The following is a 16,489-nucleotide window of genomic DNA, read 5'->3' as shown; positions in this document are numbered from 1 at the left end:
AACCCGGGTGTCTCTGTGCGCCCCGGAGGCATGGTCGTTTCCACTTTGGGGGTTCAGGCTTTCGCACCCTGCAGCCCTTCCGGGCCTCGCCCCGAGCCTGCGGGTGTCTGAGCCCGCAACGTCCCCGCCTCCGTGCTCCTTGCGTGGCGGGTGGGTTCCTCCGGGGTCCCCGGCCCAGATGAGCTCTTGACCGGGAGGGCAGGATCGCAGCCCCGCCCCGTGGGACTCCCGCCTGTGCACCTGTCTACTATCGCAGCGCGCGGCGCTCTGCGCCTGCCCCCGCGCGCTCCACGTCCGTTTGTCTCCGCGTCCCGAGCGAGGGGTCTGTCTGCACCCCAGGCAGGCGGCCTGAGAGGGGCCGGCGTCAGCGCTACGTGCGGCGGGGCGGGCGGGGTGGGGGCGGCGCTGAGCGCCGCGGCAGCAGCGGCGGCGCGGGAGGCGGGGAGGCGCCGCGCGCGGGGGACAGCGGCGGACGGCGGCGGCGGCGGCATGCGGCTGCTCGCGCTGCCCACGGTGGGCTAAGGCGGCCGCAGCACAGGCGGGAGGCGCGGCGGCCGAGCAAGCCGAGGGTGCAGCCAGCCGGGCGGACCGCAGACAGCGGCCGGGGCACCGCACCATGGGCCGTGCCGGGGGCGGGGGCCCGGGCCGGGGGCCGCCGCCACTGCTTCTGCTTCTGGGGACCACGCTGATCCTGACTGCCGGGGCCGTTCCGGGTAGGTACCGACTGAGACCGGGACCCCAGTAACCCTCGCACCACCTCCTCGGGCCGGGGTCCCTCTGGCTTCAGGTACAGGTGGAGTCCACGAGCTGTGGCAAGGGGGCGGGGCACCGCCTGGCCCGCCACCCGGGATCCGGGTGGGGGAAGGGGCGCGAGAGAAGGGGGGCTCCTGGGTGGGGTGGGCAGACTGGTGGAGGGCAGCCCGGACTCCGGCGCGCCAACACCGGGCGGGCTGGGGTGGGGGATGAAATGTCCTGGGGTGGGGGCGGGGCCTTCCACGGGGGCGGGGCCCTACAGTGAGACTTTGGGGCGGGGCCTTGAAATGGGGCGGAGCCCTGAGGGTAAGAGTTCAGGATGGGAGCGAGTTAGAGGCAGCCCTGGCCTAGCCTCTCAGACTGTGGGTGCAAGTCGGTGGTGGGCGGGAACGGGAAACCTTGAGCAGGGTGCATTCCCCTGGCTTGGGAGGCGGGCTTGGGGGCGGGACTTAAAGAGTGGGGCGTGGCCCTGAGAAACACTGAAGCAACATCCTAGAGGGGATCCTCGTCTAAGGGAGCGAGCCATAGCTGGGCGGGTTGGGATCACACACACACACCCCAGCCCTGCGCCACCTTGACGCCCCGCCCTTGCCCTTCCGCCCACAGCGCGCGAGTCGGGCAGCGCGATTGAGGCCGAGGAGCTGAAGAGCGGCCTGGCATGGGAGCCTCGTGCCAACTACACGCGGGAGGAGGCTGGCCTGCCAGTGACTGGGGAAGATGAGACCTCGTGGACAGCTACTGGCAGCGAGGTGACCGCTGTGGGTCATGGGGTCGGGCCAGAGGAGGTACTGGAGGCATCTGCTGCAGTGACGGGCACCGCCTGGCTAGAGGCAGACAGCCCAGGTCTGGGTGGAGTGACCGCAGAGGCCGGCAGTGGTGATGCCCAGGCCCTTCCCGCTACACTTCAGGCTCCTGATGATGCCCTAGGGCAGTCTACAATGCCACCTGCCACTCCTGAGGCTACTGAAGCCAGCGGACCACCCTCCCCTATTATTGATGACAAGCTGAACTCAGGCTCTGAACTCCCCAAGGAAAGCCCCTTGGAGGTTTGGCTGAACCTGGGAGGCAGCACACCTGACCCTCAAGAGCCAGAGCCCACTTACCCCCTTAAAGGCACACTAGAGCCCCAGCTGGCCTCAGATATAATCGACATCGACTACTTTGAAGGACTAGATGGTGAGGGTCATGGTGCAGACCTGGGGAACTTCCCAGGATCACCTGGAACCTCAGAGAACCACCCTGATACTGAGGGAGAGACCCCTTCCTGGAGCCTCCTTGACTTATATGATGACTTCACCCCCTTTGATGAATCTGATTTTTACCCTACCACATCTTTCTATGATGACTTGGAGGAAGAGGAGGAGGAAGATGATGATGACAAGGATGCAGTGGGAGGTGGAGACCTGGAAGATGAAAATGACCTTCTTCTGCCCTCTAAGAAGCCTGGTATGGGGCCTGGAACAGGCCAGCCCACCAGTCAGTGGCATGCTATCCCTCCACAACATACTCTAGGGATGGTTCCTGGCAGCAGCATAGCCCTCAGGCCCCGCCCAGGAGAACCAGGCAGGGATCTGGCCTCAAGTGAAAATGGCACTGAGTGTCGCAGTGGCTTTGTGCGGCATAATGGCTCTTGCCGGTCAGTGTGCGACCTGTTCCCAAGTTACTGTCACAACGGCGGCCAGTGTTACCTGGTGGAGAACATAGGGGCCTTCTGCAGGTAAGGATGTGGCAGGCAAGTGGACAGGGGCTTGTAGTAGAGCACATAAAGAGTATAGATGGGTAGACTCAGCCAAGAGGGAGATGTGGAGGCACAACTTCCAAGCAGTTGTACATTCAAAGGATTCCAAGGTCAAGAAAGATTCACTCAGAGCCAAGTATGGTGATACACATCTATAATCCCGGCACAGGGGAGATAAAGGCGGGAGGATCATTAGCTTCAGGCCAGCCTGGGCTACATAACAAGACCCTGTCTCATCACCAGGAGATTTTCTTCAGGAATAAGATTTTGTAGCCAGATGCTGGTGGCTCATGCCTATAATCCTAGCTACTCAGGAGGCAGAGATCAAGGAGGATCGCAGTTTGAAGCCAGTCCAGGCAAATAGTTCAAGAAACCCTCACAGAAAAAAACATCACAAATGTAGGGCTGGTGGAGTGGCTCAAGGTGTAGGCCCTGAGTTCAAACTCCAGTTTGAACAAAAAACAATAAAAAACAAAAATAAATAAAAATAAAAAAGAAGTCCTCAAAACATTTGTGTGTCCCACCCAAACCACTCAATTTTAAAGGCAAAGTGAAGGGACTTCTCTGAGGGTTTTGGAAAGAGGGCTTTTTTGGGACTGTGAGCGGTTTTTGCTGGAGAGCGCTGGCTGTACTAGTAAAGAGGACTGGCCTGGAAACCTGCTCTGGAGGAGAAGAGCTGCTGAGTGTTCCCTCCAAACATGTATAAGGGCCCAATTTCCATGAAGCAGATGTAGGCCTGTAAAGTCAAAAAGACAACACTGGGAGCCAGCCCAAAGCCTTGCAGTGGGGAATCTTTCTTGACTTGATGGTGGCTTTTTTTTTTTTTTTTCTCTCTCTCCCTCAACTGATACTTGTCTTCTTTGGATACCAAATCCATTATGCTCTCAAAGATTCAGAGAATTTAGGTATCTCTGAGGACATAGCCTACAGCCACCATCCCACACCACATCAGTGATTACTAGCATTACAGAGAGGTACTTACCTACTTGAGAGCTCACTGCCTTATTCTAGAAGAGTCACAAGTCACAGATGATACATGTGGTTCTTTATAGGCACTGAAGCACAGCACTCAGACCCCTCTGAGTCTTGTGTGCACTGATCCCGGGAGAAGCACTTCTGTTACCTGGGGTCTCCTTTAAGAGTGTCATTCTCAATGCTTCTTGTTCTTTTTGGACTTTGTGAAGACAAGTTTCTTAGGGTTTGATGTTCTGATAGAATAACATATAGAAAGTAGTGAATGGAGCTGGGAGCATTGCTTCATCGGTAGAGTGCTTGCTTAGCAAGCATGAGACCCCTAGTTCAAACCCTAGTACTGCCAAAAAAATATGCTGGAGGTATTGCTCAAGTTGCACAGTGTCTGCTTAGTAAGTACAAGACCCTGACTTTGAACCCAGTACTGCCAAAAGAAAGAAAGAGAGAGAGTGAAAAAGAAAAAGAAAGTAGTTGTGCCCTTGGCATTGAAGCTTGAGTTCCAGTTCTGTTCTATGAAGTTCTTTTCTATAAATGGTCATGACACTAGGGTCATTCATATAGGATGTGACCTCACAGTTCTGGTTGTAGTAAAGTACCAAGAGTAGGTACTTTAAAGAAATTATGGTGATCAGATCTTATCAGTCAGGTAAGGGCTTTAGAAATATAGGGAAATTCTGTGGTTTTGCTCTTCAAACTTTAGTTTGGGGGAAATGAGTTCAGCCTGGAGCTGTGGAATCTATGTGAAATACCATCTTTCATCCTGTTGGAGGCCTGGCATTTTCACCTTCAAAGTGAGCTTCCATCAGAGTGTGAAACTTTACAGCCCTTGCTGGCTCTGTCTTGCTGTAGAAGCACCCAGAACCTCCTGGACCTCTTAGGGAATTCCCAAGTTAGAGGAGTAAGACCGTCCTCCTCACTAAGCTGCATGTGCATGAGCTCACTATAGTTCCTGCCTCAGAACGGGTGGCTTCACATGCCCACTCCAGTCCCCTTGCTTAGCCTCCATCCCTGGATCACACTCAGACCTCCCTACCAGGCTCCTGTTCTGGCTGTGTATACCCAGATCTGACCGTGGCTTGAAAACTGTTTTGCATTCCACTCACAGGAGACTGCTGAGCCTTTAGTTGCAGACTGCAGTGTGCCTTTGTCTCTGTCACCCTGAACAACTGCAGGGAAATGATCAGAGCTGTGACAGAACTTCTCTAGAACACCGGGTTACAGGGTCCCACTTAGAGGGGTCTGCATTCCTTGGCAACCTCAAACAGATAGTGCCCCGCCCCATAACTGCAGGGGTTCAGTTGAAAGCCAAAGAAGAATTCCTTCTCAACCATGTCTCCCCACCCTATTCTGGATGCAGAGCAGCCAATTCTCTGCACATAATTTCCTCATCTCTGGGCCCCTCTCTCTAGTCTGTCATTCACCCTGAGGTTCATGTCCTCCCTCCTTTGCCTGCCTCTGTATCCTTCCACATCTTTCCTCTTTGAAGCAGTCTGGTTCCCATGGAAACAGCAATGTCATTGGAAGAGTTGGAGCCTGGGAATGTCCCCAAGGGCAGGAGAAAGTCACTCAATAAAAGGACTAAAACCCACCCAGAGGGTTGATTCTCACTATGCTTTCATGACAGTTCTCATAGTAATAGGAAGCTTTAGGAGCTGAACTTTGGGGGCTGTAAGGATAAGAAGAGAATGTACATCCATCTTTGTGTTTGTCCTTGTCTGAAAGATCTTTATTTTTCAGTGTCTGATTATCCACATGAACTAGATGGGATACGAAGCAGCAAGACAGGCAAGATAGGCTTTCATGTGCAGGGAAGATCTTGTGCTTTATCACCATAGCTTTATTCTTGGGTCTTCTCCTCATCTGTCTTTCACCCAGAGAGAGCCAGGGCAGGCAGAGGCCTGTGATTGTCCTTCTTGAGTCTGCAAGACAGAAGACTAGGATTCCCAACCCTCTTCAGTCACTTAACAGTCATGTAACTTAGAGCTGTTCACTCTTTTTCTGTGCCTTGGTTACCTCTTGTATATCATGGACCTCAGATCTGCCTGGCTTGCCTCATAGAATGACTGTAAAGATAGGAATACTGACTGTGAGGGCTGTCCAGTTGGAGGCATTGTGGATCTCCTAGGCAGTTACAGGAGCAGGCTGTTGGGATGAGTGCTGGGCTCAGGGCCCAGGCCCTCTCTGTGGCTGAGGCTGCCCTCTCTGTCTCCTCGGTCTCACGCTGTTGCTGATGCAGGTGCAACACACAGGACTACATCTGGCACAAGGGGATGCGCTGTGAGTCCATCATCACAGACTTCCAGGTGATGTGCGTGGCCATCGGCTCAGCCGCTCTTGTGCTGCTCCTGCTCTTCATGATGACAGTGTGCTTTGCCAAGAAGCTCTACCTGCTCAAGACAGAGAACACCAAGCTGCGGAGGACCAAGTGAGTCTTTGTCACCCGGCCTCACTGTGGGAGGCCCCTGATCCAGGGATATTGTTATGAGGATTTCTAGAACCTCCTCTCCATCCCTCTCTTTTTGTTCATGTTGAAGACTCACCCAAGCTTATCTATTCATATAGCGTGTGCTGGAATTGCAGAGAGTTGAAGCCCCAGTGGCCCACTGCAGCTAGCCAGCCACATTCCCAGCATCCCAACCCAGATAAAGTACACATAGCATGTCCCAGCCCTTATCCCCAAGCAGTTCCTGCACTCGGTCTGCCTGCCCTTCCTGACTGCACCCGTTCCGTGGTCTTTGATGGCCAGTGGTGAGAATTTCACTCAAAATCAGCATGGAGTAACTCCATCCTCCTCAAATCTGCTGTCATCCAGTACCAGTTCCTCCTCAGGAGAGGCTGAGGAAAGAGAAGAAAGAGCTTTTAAAAGCTGGTCAGGAGGGCTGGTACAGTGCCTGGTTAGCAAGAGTGAGGTCCTAAGTTCAAACCCCAGTACCACCAAAAAAAAAAAAAAAAAAAAAAAGCTGATCAGGGCCAATGGAGTGGCTTGAGAGATAGAGTGCTGTCTAGCAAGCATAAGGCCCTGAGTTCAATCTCAGTACGAAAAAAAAAAAGCTGGTCAACCTCTGATCCAAACAGAAGTGCAAGAAACTTAATGAGATTCTGTTTACCTCTCCTGAGTAGAATTGGGTTGGGGGGGCAAGGTGAACTTCCTCTGCTGTGGATTTTAAGGGCCACATGGGGATACAGAATCTCATTTCAGCTCTTCTTTAGCAGACCAGTGCCCTAAGTACATGTGAAAATCAACACATGTTGACGATTAAGTCAGTGCCTTGAACACTCAATGTGACCTTATGCATTGTGAGAGGATCATTCTCACCACTAAGCTACCACTTTTTAAAGTGTCACCAGAGTCACAAAAGGAGGAGACTGGACCTCTGCTTCCTTGGGACCCAAGAGACAATTTATGCAGAAGTGGCCCCACTTCTCTTTGAGCCTCTTGCCCATTAATCCCTCTGGCCTGAGGCTCCCTCCAGAGAATGTGACTAAAGGACTTTCCCTGGGTCCTGGGAAAAAGACAAAACACCATCTGTTGCTCCTGCTCTGGGTAGACACTCATGCAATGTGCAGACACCAGCCGCTCTGCAGCCTTTTAGCTAACGGCCATGGGGCTGGAAGGGCCTCTCCATTGTGCCTGTGCATTCAAGCAGGGGTGTATCTGTGCACATGACCACGATAGAGAGACACAGGCCAGGACCCTTGGTTCCTCATCTCATGCCTGCATCAAGGGGGTGGTAGTACAAAAGGCAGGGAGATGGGACCACCTAAGTCAGGGCAGCTGCTGGGGTGGAGGGATCAGAGTGAGGGAAAAACTGCCAGGGGAGTGGAGAAGCAAGAACTGTGGCCAGAGGCAGGTCCTCGATCTAGGTCCTCCCCTTTTTCTGCAGAGGTGGCTCCCTCATTTTTCTGCAGGCTCCTTTCCTGAGCCTGGTTACTGCTCTGAGGATGCTACATATGTTCAGTGCACCACAGATACTGCTGCAATTTATTGATTCTAAGATCCATATTTTTCCTCACATATTAACATTTCTGAAATTGGATTGTGTCTCACAATCGCTGGCATCTTATAATCACTGTTGGCCAGATGGCAGTCTTGATGCAGTTGTAATTGCCTGGCATGCACAAACACGGTCATAGCTGTTCATATCATTGTCAGCGCTTTATCTAAAGTCCAAATGAGCTACTTCAAGTGTATAATAAAACCCAAGGTGATAAGAAAGTATTGGATCATGGTTTGAGTGACAGAATTTTTTTTCTTAATGGTCCGTCAAATTGTGGTACACCTTATTCCAAGCCATACCATTTGATGAAATGCAGTATTTGACCCATGCAGCTGAGGTGTTACATTTGCCCATAATCATTTCACTTACATTTTCCCTTCTCTATTCTGTCCTACCAGCAAATTCCGGACCCCATCTGAGCTCCACAACGATAACTTCTCCCTCTCCACCATTGCGGAGGGCTCTCACCCAAACGTAAGGAAACTTTGCGACACTCCCCGTATCTCCTCCCCCCATGCCCGTGCCTTGGCTCACTATGATAACGTTGTCTGTCAGGTAACTTGTCTTCTTCACATCTCCCCTTATGCATGCCTCTGCCCCAGGACCAGGCCTTTGGGTTATTTCACATTGTGATGTCTCTAGACAGCTTAGGAGGTCAGTTTAGGACAATCAGGTGGGGCAGTGAAGGTAGGAATAGCACTTGATGAGGCATCACCTCTTTGACAAGCAGAGGTACAGGTAGGAGAGAACTCGTTCTAGGTTGAGTGGTGAGTTTTAGCTTCATCTATGTGACAGAAATCTGATTATTGTCTTTTACTTTCCATATCAACTAGAAAGGCTCTCTCTTTTCTTTGCTGGGGGAATTCCTGATGGTCATGGAAGCCAATGACAATTGCTTCATTGGGATAGGTGAAAAAAACCCTCAGTCCTGATGCTGTTTAAGGACCCTAACAACTGGCAGACTTATACACAACTTGTTAGGGCTGGTGGACCATAAAGCTAGGAGTAATTCTGTCCTTAGGAGGATGGGCTCATAAAATATCAATTGAAACCCAGTAAAAGGTCCCACCTGACCATGTTCTGAAGATACTGGACGAGTGACTGAACTAGCCTTATCAGTAAAATACTGAGTACTGTCAGAGAATTTTGAAAATAAAGTAGAAGCCCCAAATTATGTCACCTCCAAAAATCCAAGAATTATACACATAATGCAGACTCTATACCTCAAGGTAAATGTATCATTATACCAATAAGGGAACTAGTCTGAGGCTCTTCTGACTGGAACAATGGAGTTTAAGTAGAATTTGAAGTTAGAACTAACTTCTCAGTTCTGACTGAGAGTCAGAACTTATTGAGGCCTTAACAATCTAAACCAGTGCTGTCCAGTGGGACTCCCTGTGACTTCACAGATCTAGATATGTTATCAGTGGGGAAACTATAGCCCCAGAGGGGAAAGAGATAATAATAGTAAATATGACTTTATTCACCAAGCCCTAGAAAAGTAAAACCTGTCCTGGTGGAGGAGGAAGAAGGAAAAGGGCCAAATTAAATATGGAATAAGGGCTGATGGAGTGGCTCAAGTGTAGAGCACCTGTCCAGCAAGCTGGCCCTGAGTTCAACTCCAGTACTGCCAAAAAATAAAAAAATAAAATAAAATAAATAAAAAAATAGGGCTGCAACTGTGGCTCAAGTGGTGTAGTACTTGCCTAGCAAGCGCAAAACCTTGAGTTCAAACCCAAGCACCGCAAAAACAAATAAATAGATATAAATAAATAAATAACTATGGAATGAAAGAGGTACACTTAGGACAATTTTTAAGTCTTTAATATAAAAGATATAAAACAGGTTATTTTACTTGGTATACACAAGATTTTAATAAATTCAAGATTTACATAATAACTAAAGAAATAAGATGTCTGTCTGAGCTAGGCATGGTGGCTCAAGCCTGTAATCCTAGCGACTTGGGAGGCGGGGATTGGAAGGATCAAGGTTCAAGACCAGTCCAGGCAAAAAGCTCAAAAGACCCCCATCTCTCTAAAAAAGCTGAGTGTGGTGGCATGCACCTGTCATCCTAGCTACTTGGGAAGCATAAATAAGAGAATGGAGATCCAGGCTGGCCTGGACATTAAAACAAAAATAACTAAAGAAAAAAGGGTGGGGCATGATTCAAATGATAGAGGGCCTGCCTAGCAAGTACGAGGCCCTGAGATCAAATCTCAGTATCACCAAAAAATTAAAAAAAAAAAAAAAGAAAGAAGATGTCTGATAAGCTTTAAGATGGATAACCACATTAATCAAACCTCAAAGTGCAAAAGTGTGGGCACCCTGAGGACAGGACAGACTCTTTCTTGCTCATCTCAATATACTACTTCCCATCATCCAGCCTGTTGCACACTGTGCAGTCTGCATCTATCGATAACTTGAAAACCATGGCCTACACAGGTTCCTCTTTTGGACCTGCCATCTTGTACATGTAGGACAGCAGGTCTGACCAGTACGGATTTCCTATAGTCCATGGTAGTTGTTCCTGCCTGACAGAGTGCAAGGGTCCCTAAGAAAGTTCCTGACTCATTCACTTCTGGCACTGTAGCAATAGATGCCTTGCCCCTTCACAAAGGGAGGGTAAGAAAGTAGCTCATCTTGGAGTTGCTTGTTTGGGTGAGCTGGTGCAGCAGCCTCCTGCTCTTGGCTGAGCTGGCCTTATGGAGAGTGGGGCATCTGCACATGAACGCTACTGCCAACCGAGTCCAGAGTGTGGCAGGACTTGGAAACGTAGTAGAGCATGGTCAGCCACAGTGGAATCTTCCTGAGTAGGCCTGTGGGGTTGGCATTCCTCAGGGAAGGGGCAGGACCAAGGGGTGGTAGTCTCCTAGCTTCTTTTGGATCTTGAGTGTCATTCCCAGCTGGCATCCTTCCCTCAGCTTGTGCCCAAGGGCATCATCCTCTCCTCTCTGTAAAGTGAGGGCTGACTGTCCTGCCCCACAAAAATGCATTGGTGAATTTCTGCCTTCATCTAATTCTCTCCACCCAGCCAACAAGTCAGAGTCAAGGTCTTATGAACAGGGCTGGATAAAACAGTTGCCATTTGGACTGGGGCTATAGCTCAGTGGTAGAGTACTTGTTTATCAAGTGCAAGGCCCTAGATTCAATCCCCACCAGTGGAAATAAAAAAAGGACACTTGCTACTTCATTGTGAAGCAAAGCCCTATTGCTACAGCCGCCATTCTGACCACTGCTGTATGCCAGAAGGGAAACAAGGAACTGCTGGTTACCCTCTCCCTTCCTCTCTCCTTTACCTTTAAGTTCAGTGTTGGTATCAATATTCCTTAAAAATTTTAGAGGGGTTATTTCTTTTATATAAGTCAAGTAAATTAAGTGGATCATTTTCCTACCTCATTGCAATAAGCTTTACCAGCCACAGTATGAAAAGATTTCAGACTGAAAAAAAAAAAAAAAAATCTGCTGCTTTTGGGTCTGGCTGGTTTCTGTGTCAGTGCCCCTCCAGTGTTCCTCTGCCCTGAGTGAGGCACTTAGCTGATGGGCCACAGGCTGAATCTGTGTGTAAGTCTTCTGTGTGCTGAACAGCCCATCCTGGAAGGGAACATAAGGAGGCTGGAGAGTGTACAGGAAGCTGGACCTGCTCCAGGTGCACCAAGCGAATGAAGTCACCTGAAACCCACAGGCAGACTGCCCAGCCCTGAGCTGCACTGTTGTTCCTCATGGCAGTGCTGTCAAGGGAATGTGGGAGATGACTTGGTCCTCCCATGCTCTGACAGTCTTTCCAGGAGTTCAATTTATTTCTAGGACTTCATGGGGCCCCTTTGTGCTTTTTTCCCATTTAAATCTTTCTTACTTTCCAGACTTTGCCTTGCATGTGTGAGGTCACACACCTACTGGCTGCCTCCTTTCCATAGACTTTTGCATCTGAACACAAGGGGGCGGTCCAGTTCTGAATCCACATTACCCCTGGATCAAAGGTGTCCATATTGCTTGGCTGAGCTCTGGGAACAGCAGGGTCCACAGTGGTTCCCAGGACTTACGCAGATGTCGGTCCCTCTCCCTCCTGACCAGGTACATCTGCCAAGCCAAAGGCAGATGGGCCTTCTGCTGTGGGATGCAGTGACCTTGGGTTTAATAGGCTCAATTCCATTAGAAACACTGAGCTCAGGGAGCTCTGTCTTGGCTTTAGACACGTAGCCAAGTGGGAGGCCTTTAGCTTGTCCAAGAGCCTTGTTTGGATAACTGTTTCTCACTTTTAGGATCTGTTTCTCCTCTTGGCCCATAGGGAAGTTTTTTCATCTGTCCAAATCCCATGAGCCTTAAGGGCCAGGTTTAATATGGGCTTCCCCTTTGTGACATCACAACCCTATAAGGAGTCACTCAATGCACTTTCTCTCAAATGGTAAGGATATTCCTGTGCCTCTGTATGAGGCACAAAGAGCATGTGATGTGGGGTTAGTGGGGAGGTACCTTGAAACACATGAAAGCAAGTTTATCCTTGAAGGGGAAGGTGAGTATAGGCCCCCTCATCCTTTTCCATGCTTTGGTGTGATTCAAAGTCCTTCCTACCTATGATCATTAATGATTCAACTGAAGCTTCCATGTCCAGAAACACAGGCAATAAAAAGTACCCATCTACCCTATCCTAATTCCCTCTCCATAAAACATACACATACGATGGAGATGCAGCTTCATGGTACAGCATGTGTTTAACATGCACAAGACCATGGGTTCAATCCCTAGTACCCAAAACAGAAAACCCACAAAAAATGAAATACAGTCACACATATACAGACACACACACACACACGCTGTACCTGAAACATAAATAGGATTTTGCTATACATATGTCCTACCCCTTAATTTTTTTTCCAGTACTGGAGATTGAACCCAGGGCCTCATGCTTGTGTTCTTATCATTTGAGCCACACCCCAGCCCTTTTGTTTTCAGTTCACTTTTGACATAGCAGCTAACTAACTTTGTCTGGGCTAGCCTCATCTCAATATCCTCCTGCCTTTGCCTCTCAAGTAGCTGGGATTAGAGGTATGCATCACCACACCTGGCAATTTTTATAACTTACTGTAGCATAGAAGTCTTTCCATCTCAGCACGTATAGTTTCTGTCCCTGCATGGTTTCTTCTGACTCACTCTGGGTAGTGACTGTCGATGTCAGATACCCACGAATGCTTTGCACAGCTGCCATACCTGAAATCTGCCTCCGAATCCTAGGAAGTTCTTCTTTTGGAAATGGGAAACTTGTATCCCCTCCTTGTCTATAAATCATATCTGAAATCTACAAAACTCTATCAAATCTCTGCTCAGGCTGGGCCTTTGAGTGAAGCTGGGGACAAAATGCAAGTGACAGTGCTTCCTGTGCACATGGAACTTTTGAACTACTATACTGTGTGTACAGGGTCCAAGGCAAGCCTGGGGACTTTCCCTACTTACTTGGTTTTTTTGTTTGTTTTTGTTTTGTTTTGTTCTTTTGGGGTTTTTGGAGGGTTTTTTTTGTGGTACTGGGGCTTGAACTCAGGGCCTACACCTTGAGCCACACCACCAGCCCTTTTTTGTGATGGAAATTTTCAAGATAGGTTCGAACTGTGAGTCTCCTGATCTCTGCCTTCTGAGTAGCTGGGACTGCAGGCATGGGCCGCTGGCACCCCAGCATCCTACTTACTTTCTAACCCATCACTACTATAACCTACTAGTGTTAGGGGTCAATGCAGCAGCAGACAGAATAGACCAAGAGCTCCCCAGGGTTTTAATTAAGGAGGATGCCCTGATCCTTAACTCGATTATTATCTTGAATTTTGGAAGTGGTGAAAGCAAGAAAAATACAGGCTTGGTGGCTCACACCTATAATCCCAGTACTCAGGAAGTGGAAGCAGGAGGATCATGAGTTTGAGGCCAGCCTATGCTACATAACAAGACCCTGTCTAGGAGCCCATGGCTCATGCCTGTAATCTTAGCTACTTGGAAGTTGAGATAGGGAGGATCGAAGTTCAAAGCCAACCTGGGCAAATAGTTCATGAGACTCCCATCTTCAAAATAAGCAGAGTAAAATGGACTGGAGGTGGAGCACCTGCTTTGCAAGAACAAAGCTCTGAATTCAAACCTCAGTCCCAAACACAAAAAAAAAAATAAGAAGAATAAGAATGGTCTGAGATAGCTGGTCAGATTGAGACATTCTCCAACTTTTTTGCCACCCATGACTTTGCCTCTTTGATCAGCTGAGTTCTGAGTACTTACAACAGCTATTTGGAGCAACAACGAAAGAACTGAGGCCTACACAATCACACTGGGTATGACCCCTTCTCATGTCCTAACAGGTAGGACTTGCCATAAAAGCCCTCTGAGTGCCCAGAATGTCAAATCGCAGGACTGTGCTAGTGAGGGCTTCCTGAAAACCTTTAAGGTATAAATTCAGCTCAGGTTCAGGAGTTTGTCTTGGGGCTGTAGGAGGGCACAAGTGTACCTCAGAAGTGGGTATGGCTGGGTGTGGTAGTGCACAGCTGTGATTCTAGTTACTCTGGATGATCATAGTTCAAGGCCAGTCCAGGTAAAAGTTAGTGAAACCTTATCTCAAAAAACAAGCTGGACTTGGTGAGGCATGTCTATAATCCCAGCTACTTAGGAGGCACAGGTAGGATTGCAGTCTGAAACCAGCCCAGCACAAAAGCATGAGACCCTATCTGAAAAAATGAAGAAAGAAGGGCTGCGTGTTTGGCTCAAGTGGAAGCCCTGAGTTCAAACCCCAGTTCTGTTTAAAAAAAAAAGTATGTCGTGAATTTGCTGCTTGAATCTGGTCTGAGACAGACTGGCAGGCCACCAAGATGGCTGAAGTCATTGGGACCTTGACAGGGGCAGTAGTTTTTCAGTTATCATCTTCAGCACGTACAGTTGTGACAGCGGGGAAGCCTCACATATCTTTAGCCTTCGGTCAGAGGACATATACTTGCTGAGGGGTAGGTGTGCATCTGACCATAGTCCTGTGGGTGACCCATGGCTTATGCTGACAAGCTGTGTTCCCTCACCAAGACGTTCCTGTGACAGCAGAGTCATCAACATGAGGCTTTTGAGGCACCTGAGCCAAATATTGTAAGAGCCAGTTTTCTCCTCAGTCTCTGTCCAGAGAAAACGTGGCTGGCCCCAGTTTTATAGGCATATATGATCTGATTACCTGTGAGTCTCTGGCTGTTGCTTTTGTAAGAATTAGTTCCTAAAAGATTGCTGCTAAGTTGTTACTTCAGTTCCTTTGGGCTCATTTAAGTCCTAGAGGTTTTTCTCCTTTGTTAAGCTGTGCTCCTTTCATCCGGGTAGGAAAACTCGAGATGATTGATTACTCTACCCATTGTCTTCTTCCCCATCCCCCTCAACTTTTTCCTCTTCCAGGATGATCCTAGTGCTCCCCACAAAATCCAAGAAGTCCTGAAGTCCTGCCTGAAAGAGGAGGAGTCCTTTAACATCCAGAACTCCATGTCACCCAAACTTGAGGGTGGCAAAGGTGACCAGGCTGACTTGGAGGTGAACTGTGTCCAGAATAACTTAACATAAACAGAGCAAGAAGAGAGGAAATGGGGGGCGGGGGTAGGGAAAGAAGGTGATCTCCTCTGGTACAGAGTCTATTTCTTGTAACCATTTGTTAAACTCTTTTTCCTTTTCTGATCTCATGGCATGCTTTGATGTATTTTGTACAGGAGGGGGAGACACTTAAAATAAGAAACTGAACAGAATTGCATACATTGGATTGTTTTGTCTGTGCTGTCTGTACATTGCTTCTGCTGCTGTGATTTCTAAACCTACGCTGTTATTCAACTGACCTTTTTTTTTTTTGTACTTTGACCCACCTTTTTTTGGAATACCAGTAAAAATACAAAGTTCTTGAAATAAAACTTTTTAAAAAGCTATCCATTTTCTTCATGTCATGGTGTCCACTCCCTACCTGTTGTGCTCAGTTTTAATTGAAGTCTTACCTTCATTGAAGAAGTATATATAAACCCGTTGGAAATCTCAGAATTGGTCTGTGTGTCAGCATCAGCTGCCATAACAAAACAGGACGGTGTGCCTTAACAACAGGAATTTATTCTATCACAGTTTGGGAAGCTGGAAGTCCAAGGTCACAGTTCAAACAGGGTTGGTTTCTGATGAGGTCTTTCCCTGGCCTGCACACAGTCACCTTCTTGCATGTCCTCAGTGACACAGACCATGTATGTGTGCATGTACAAAAAGAGGGAGATCACTTTTTTTTCTTTTAGACTCAGGGACTTACACATGATAGGCAAACACTCTTATGCTTGAGCCATGCTGCAGTGCTTTTGTTTTGTATTTTGTTTTTTTGAGATAAGGTCTTTCTAACTTTGCCCAGGCTAGTCTCAAATTCGTGATCCTCCTGCCTCAGCTTCCAGAGTAGCTGGGATTACAGATGTATACCACCATGCCCTGCTTCTTCCTATTCTTATATGGACATTGATCCTATTGGATTAGGGCTCTCTCTGATCACCGCATTTAACGTTAACTGTCTCCATAAAGACTTTGTCTCCAACTACAGTCATATTGAAGGTTGAGACTTCAAAGTATGAATCTTTTTTTGGTTGAAGGGGTGGGACACAATTCAGTCCAGAGCATTCTGTCTCATCTACTATTAAGAATGCTTTCAGAGCTGAGTGCTGGTGGCTCACACCTGTAATCCTAGCTACTCAGGAGGCAGAGATCAGAAAGATCAAGGTTCAAAGCCAGCCCAGGCAAATAGTTCATGAGACCCTATCTTGAAAATACCTAACACAAAAAGGGCTAGTGGAGTGGCTCAAGGTGTAGGCCCTGAGTTCAAGCCCCAGTACTAAAAATAAAATATTTTCAGAGGCTGGTGGAATGGCTCAAGCAGTAAGAGCACCTGCCTTGCAAGTGTAAGGCCAAAAAAAAAAAAGAATACTCTTTCAGGAATAGTAGAGTGTTTGCCTAGCATGTGTGAGACCTTGGTTTCAATCCCCAGTACTATGGAGAAGGGGGAAAAAGAAAATACTCTTTCACC

The 16,489-nt window shown here is 48.5% G+C and overlaps 1 protein-coding gene across 2 annotated transcripts; it reads left to right on the top strand.

Moving 5' to 3' along the window:
• Window positions 1-489: 489 nt before the first annotated feature.
• Window positions 490-15,368, top strand: Cspg5 (chondroitin sulfate proteoglycan 5). 2 transcript variants are annotated; one of them, XM_074059033.1, is made up of 5 exons: window positions 490-713; window positions 1,360-2,470; window positions 5,700-5,888; window positions 7,860-8,016; window positions 14,854-15,368. In XM_074059033.1, exons 1-5 carry the CDS (start codon window positions 617-619, stop codon window positions 15,013-15,015), a joined length of 1,716 nt encoding a protein of 571 aa, XP_073915134.1. In that variant the 5' UTR covers window positions 490-616; the 3' UTR covers window positions 15,016-15,368. The 2 variants fall into 2 exon arrangements, with proteins under 2 accessions (XP_073915134.1, XP_020019243.2); XM_020163654.2 differs by having other exon boundaries at window positions 496-713; window positions 7,860-7,935.
• The last annotated feature ends 1,121 nt before the right edge of the window (window positions 15,369-16,489 follow it).

This window comes from Castor canadensis, chromosome 17 (assembly GCF_047511655.1).
Source record: "Castor canadensis chromosome 17, mCasCan1.hap1v2, whole genome shotgun sequence".
Taxonomy (NCBI): Eukaryota; Metazoa; Chordata; class Mammalia; order Rodentia; family Castoridae; genus Castor; species Castor canadensis.
The sequence above is the reverse complement of the archived record's forward strand: the minus strand, read 5'-3'. Positions and strand labels throughout refer to the sequence as shown.

Excerpts from the sequence above, each read along its gene's own strand:
- Cspg5 (XM_074059033.1), top strand. The coding sequence starts at position 617 with ATGGGCCGTGCCGGGGGCGGGGGCCCGGGCCGGGGGCCGCCGCCACTG. Across the intron at positions 2,471-5,699 it reads AACATAGGGGCCTTCTGCAG|GTGCAACACACAGGACTACA; the intron begins GTAAGGATGTGG and ends TTGCTGATGCAG. Across the intron at positions 8,017-14,853 it reads ATGATAACGTTGTCTGTCAG|GATGATCCTAGTGCTCCCCA; the intron begins GTAACTTGTCTT and ends TTCCTCTTCCAG.